The sequence below is a fragment of the Rhopalosiphum padi genome, unplaced genomic scaffold (genome assembly GCF_020882245.1).
Source record: "Rhopalosiphum padi isolate XX-2018 unplaced genomic scaffold, ASM2088224v1 scaffold1, whole genome shotgun sequence".
Lineage (NCBI taxonomy): Eukaryota > Metazoa > Arthropoda > Insecta > Hemiptera > Aphididae > Rhopalosiphum > Rhopalosiphum padi.
In genome coordinates this window covers 8,203,773-8,209,772 of record NW_026869996.1, presented here as the reverse complement: position 1 = coordinate 8,209,772, position 6,000 = coordinate 8,203,773, and the positions used below count along the sequence as shown (strand labels likewise).

Below are 6,000 nucleotides of genomic sequence, written 5' to 3'. Positions count from 1 at the left end.
AAATGGAGGTGATACAATGATGTTTTTAAGACGAGTTGCATCAGTCAATGAAAGCTATATAAATAACACCTTAGGCCATGATGTCCACAATGTTGATGTGGATTACCCACCAATAGGTATCAATATATTATATAGGTTTTTTTAACATGTATTTTTAATCATTTTCACAACTACTTATTGTGTCAGTCAACTACATTGCATTGTATTTGAATTAATAAAAAATAATAATTGCAGTTTACACTGTTGATTTATTGGTTTAACTTAAAACCAATAACAAATAATTAAGATTTAAGAATAAAACTAACATTGAGTTTTAATAAAAAAATAAAAATATTTTTTATTTTGCATGTACAAAACTTAGAAAATATTTATGATACTTTACCTTTAGATGCTCCAGTTTTTCCTGAACCATTGGTTGATGTTCCAGTACTTCAGGAACTGCCAGTAGCTATTATAGCACCTGCTGTTGAGGACCCTACAGGTAAACAGTTAAAAAAAAATTTAATTTAGTATGATAGGCACAAGTTTCATTTTGAAAATAATTTTTCAAAATACTTTCGCTATTGCTACTAAGTTATGATAATTGTAGTTATTTTCAAAATATGATGTAGGAAATGAAAATGCAACACAACAGATACAAAGGCCTAGATATAATATGGCAGAAGTATGGAGAGAATTTTACAGAGAACTGGAAAATGAGGATGGTATAGTAGTGTTTAACTATATTATATAATAAAAATGAATTGGATTTTTATCTAGATTTAAATTTTAGATGTTGAAGTAATTGATGTTATTCAAGAACTACCAGCACCAGCAGTACTTGCAACTATTTCTACAGACACACCAACACCTATAAATAATGACAATGAAGGTAAAAAAATAATTTTTATCTTTAATTGGATGCAATAGATTCAAGACACAAAATAGACTTGTCTTAGGAACTATATTAACTATTCAGATACAAAATTGATACAAACTTAGTATCTGAAAATATAAATATTGAGAAAAAGTTGTGTCCACATTTATTATACCTTTCTTCTAAGTAACGCATAACATAACAAGTTGTATATGTAGTATGTTTAGAAAAATCAATTATACTTAGTTATTTTTAATACTAGAGACTACTAGTAGAGTTATTGATCTATATTCAATTTAAATACAATAATTTTATTCGGCTCACTATAATAGTAAAACGAATTCTTTACATAACATTTGCTATGTTCTGTGTTAGTAAGGCAAAAACAATAGGATATAATATAGAGATGATGGGTACTATGTTCTAATCATCAATTTTTTTTTAATTATATTATTACTAAGAAAGCTGTATAACTTTAAACAAGATGATATCTTAATGTTATTAAACTTAGTTTTGTTTAATATGTGTTTATAAAGGTGAAATAATTTTGATTTATATATTTATAGTGTAGGTATTATATAAAAAGTATCAACATGGTGAAAAGGGGAAATTGTTATTGTTATATATATTATCAGTTATCATTAGTGTCAATTTGAATATAATATACAAACAATTGAAATATAACTATTTTATTTTTCAGAAATTACTGTAGAATTGTGCATTATATGTTTCAATGATGAGACAACTGTCATATTAAGACCTTGTGCTCATCAATTTTGTAATACCTGTGTAATTCGACTCATTCAAGAAAACATGAATAATTGCCCATTGTGCAGAACATTTACAATGGAATATCAAGGGATAATAATGTAGTAGAGTAGTAATTATAGTTTGTTATATATAAAATAGTATATGTTATACAGTATGTTTTTTTATATTATTTATTTTATACATGATATTTTTATGTAAATATTTAAATATTACCTGTGTTAGGTATATTATGAGTCTACTGAGTATACTCGTTGACTCCAAAAACCGCACACTTTTGATAAAATACAGGACAAAACCGCACATTTTTGGTAGGTTAAAACCGCACACATTTAATAGGTTAAAACCGCACAATTATAAAAATTGTCGTATCCAAAAACCGCACAGTTATGACTTTGACCCCAAAAAGGTCGATAAACAAAAAACGCATATGTATATGTATAATTCATAATTTGTAATTCATAATTTAAATCAATAATTCATATTTATAATCTCATAGTTCAAAAAAATGTATTTATTTAAAAATTGTATACCTCTAATATTATGAATTAATGTCAACTTAAACATGTGTATATTAAATAATTTAAAATATTAATTAAAAAAAAAAAAAATGTAAAACTAAAAATTTATAGGAATTTCAAAAATTTAAAATATTAATTTAAAAAAAATTTAAAACTTTCAAAGTTTGATAGGCTGAAACCGACTGCCGACGTTTTTTAAAAACTGCATACGATCTCCGTCACGTAAAAATACTTCCCAAAATTGAAACAAATACTCCTAAAAATAAATACAATTTAATTAAAAATCAAAAATATTATTATTATGTACCTATTTACTAACTTGTTTTTGTTTTTCAATTGGACGGATTATATTTTGAATTCCCTTATGGTACTGGTTCATACGTGTCACTGTATCGATATGAATATTTCTTAAAACATCAATAACCATAAATACAGATGGATTCGGAGAATAAAATTCAGAATTAAACCCTTGGTGAAATCTTTCAGCTCCATTCGTAGTCCTTGTAGTTATATTTGCATTGATTGGATGGGTCCAAATTTCCATTGGGAATTGTCCTTCAATGTAGGTGTTAAGAATGTAGTCTCCAAATTCAGAACATGCATCTTGTGGACATATGGACATTAAATCAACGAATGCATCAGTGACTTCATGTACTGGTAAAAATGGTAATCCAAAAAACATTTTTAGCCACTCACCAGTTTCATTTTGCTTAGCATTATATGATTGTCGAAGGTTATTCTTTGATTGGATTTTCCGCCATAAAGCTTGACCAAAGTGGAATCTACAGCCTTTAACTGTTACTCCAGAAAATGTGCTTTGCACAGCCGTATGAGCAGCTATCTCAAAATCGAGATGGATAATGTTTATATTTAAAACTTGTCTTAACTCCAAACATATATTTTTAATATTGACCCACATTTTTAAGTAACACGATTCAGTTTTAGAAGGTAAAAAAACAATGTACTAAAGGAAAATAATAATTTCTGCTCCATCCGTGTATAGTATACAGTTGATAAAAATACTTTGGTTTGTATGTAAAAGTACCGTCAGCCAAGTATTCATCACAATGATTACATAAAAATTCAATATTTTTTTTACACGTAACAATAATCATTTCATCTTGTTTATACACGAAGGTCATTTTTTCATTTTGGCAGGTTAAAATATCGCTATTTAAAACAAAGTTTAGAGCGTCCTCCAAATTTTTCGGTAAATTTGGTAAAAGTTTCCTTCGTTCATTATATATCGACTTCCTTATTAAGTTTATGTCATTGCTTCCTATAACTGCATTATTGTCTATGGATAATACCTCTTTCCGTATTATTTTTCGCGGTCTTTCATAAATGTCATTACAAGCCTTGCGTTTACATACATTACGTACCTCTTGAATTTGAATTTTCACAGTATCCACCTGTTCATGTTTGTGTGTGTTATTTATTTTTAATATATTCTTCAATTGACTGCATGTTGTAACTGAGGATGTACAATTTTTAATAAAACACCGCCAAACAACATTTCCACTAATATTAACTCGAAATTTTCGGTATTTAAAATCGTCAAGTAATAAGCACTTTCCCCCTTTATTACTTTCAATAATTTTAAAATCCATTATACAAATTTAAGATATCAACGTTTTAATACTAAATTATAGACGTAGGTACACTAATCGAATCGAGACCGCCTAATAACGAGTGACAACTAAATACTTGATTATTGAATAGTACATATCTTATAATCTTATCTTTTCACTATTATAACTAAAAATAGTGTGCGGTTTTAACCCACTATAAATGTACGGCAATTTGTATACAATGACCGATAAGCTGTGCGGTTTTTGGCTATCGACCTTTTTAGGGTCAAAATCAAAAGTGTGCGGTTTTTGGATGCAACCAAAATATTACGTACGGGCCTATATGCGGCCGCGATAATATCGGTCAATGAACTTGAGTACGCGCGAACGAAAATACATCAAATAGTACAATCGAAATTTTTCGCGAACGAAATAAAATGTTTAAAAAATGGTAAAGGTATATCAAATAAAAGCAAGTTGTATTTATTAAACCCTTTTTTAGATCAAGATGAAATAATAAGAGTTGGTGGAAGATTAAATAATGCAGAAAATATGCAACGGGATAAAAAAAATCCGATAGTACTTCCAGCCAACACTCATTTCACAAAATTAGTATTTAGTCATGAACACATAAAATTACTTCATGCGGGACCACAAGCACTATTAGCATCCGTACGCGAAAAATATTGGCTGTTAGGTGGACGAAATGTTGCAAAAACAACAGTGCATAAATGTATCTCGTGTTTTCGCACTAAGCCAGCTACATATCAACCTATCCTAGGCAATCTGCCTGCCCCGCGAATAGAAGTGGCAAATCACGCCTTTTTAACGAGTGGAGTAGACTTCGCTGGGCCGACATTAATTAAAAATAGTTTAAGACGAAATGCACCGACGTCGAAGTGTTATATATGCGTGTTTGTCTGTTGTTCTCGAAAGCCGTGCACATTGAGTTGGTTGGTGACTTAACAACGAACTCGTTTTTGGCGGCACTCCGGCGATTTTGGGCCAGGCGTAGTATTGGTAAAATAATATACTCTGACAACGGAACAAATTTTGTAGGAGCAAATAGACGGTTAAAAGAGTTACGTGATTTATTTACATCTGAAATACACAAAAATATGATTTACCAGTGCGCCGCCGAAGTGGGAGTAGAATGGAAATTCATCCCCCCTCTCTTTCCCCATTTTGGAGGGTTATGGGAGGCAGCGGTGAAATCTATAAAAGGGCAATTGCAAAAGACTTTAGGAACAGCATCTCTTACTTATGAAGAAATGAACACAATATTAGTTCGAATCGAGGCATGTCTAAATTCGCGGCCTATTACACCTTTGTCAAACGATCCATCCGATCTAAGTGCTCTTACCCCAGGTCACTTCATTATCGGAAGATCACTGACAAGTTTACCGGAACCTGACTTAGTAGACATGCCGACTAATCGTCTCCATCGATGGCAAAGAAGCACTCAGTTGTTTCAACAAATTTGGCAGCGCTGGAGTAAAGAGTACCTCTCACAACTACAGGGCAGACAAAGATGGCCTAAATCCAAAGGTCCGAAAATAGAAGTGGGTGCTTTGGTTCTTTTTAAGGAAGACAATTTACCACCATTACGTTGGCAATTAGGGCGAGTTATGGAGGTATCCACAGGCAAAGATGGAGTCGTTCGAGTCGCTAAAGTTAGGACAGATCGTGGAGTATTACAGCCAGCCGGAAGGATGCTATGCCCATTACCTATATATGATTAACAAATTAAAAATAAATATATTTATGGTACTTATATTGTATTTACATAATTATCATGTTTTTGTAAATTATTATTATTATTAACTTTTATTTTAAATGTATATTCTTATTTATAATTATGTATTTGTGATTTTACATTGAGTGTAAAATGTCGGGCGGTATGTTCGGAACACCGATAACTAATATTAAATTTAAGATATCATATTATAACAACAAAATGCGATACGGCCGTTGTTCGTCGATATCTCGATTTAATTTCAGTTATACGTGAGACCGCGACGATCAACGGTCAATAATCGTCGTCAAAATTGACGTAATTTATACTCAGAATCAAAGTGTATTAAATTGATTATATATATCACTTAAATTGTTAATTTGTATAATTCTCTTTATTTATTATTAATTATAATAAATAGTCCTTTACACCATAAAGGAATTTGTAATAAACAAAGGATTTTTATATATAATTATAAAAGTGCGAACGTACGAAATAAACAAAACAATTTTTGTATACTTAATTTCTCGTTCCCCAAAAATACAGAGG

The 6,000-nt window shown here is 30.4% G+C and overlaps 1 protein-coding gene across 1 annotated transcript; it reads right to left on the bottom strand.

The window, feature by feature from the left end:
• Nucleotides 1-2,302: 2,302 nt before the first annotated feature.
• LOC132931200 (uncharacterized) lies at nt 2,303-3,064 on the bottom strand. Its single transcript, XM_060997322.1, has 2 exons — nt 2,579-3,064; nt 2,303-2,401 (listed from the first exon to the last, which is right to left on the bottom strand). Exons 1-2 carry the CDS (start codon nt 3,062-3,064, stop codon nt 2,303-2,305), a joined length of 585 nt encoding a protein of 194 aa, XP_060853305.1.
• Between the last annotated feature and the right edge of the window lie 2,936 nt (nt 3,065-6,000).

Bases quoted from the DNA above. Each gene is read 5' to 3' on its own strand.
- LOC132931200 (XM_060997322.1), bottom strand. From the start codon at position 3,064: ATGTGGGTCAATATTAAAAATATATGTTTGGAGTTAAGACAAGTTTTA. The intron at 2,402-2,578 runs GTATTTATGGTT...ATTTATTTTTAG, and splicing joins TTTATTCTCCGAATCCATCT to GAGTATTTGTTTCAATTTTG.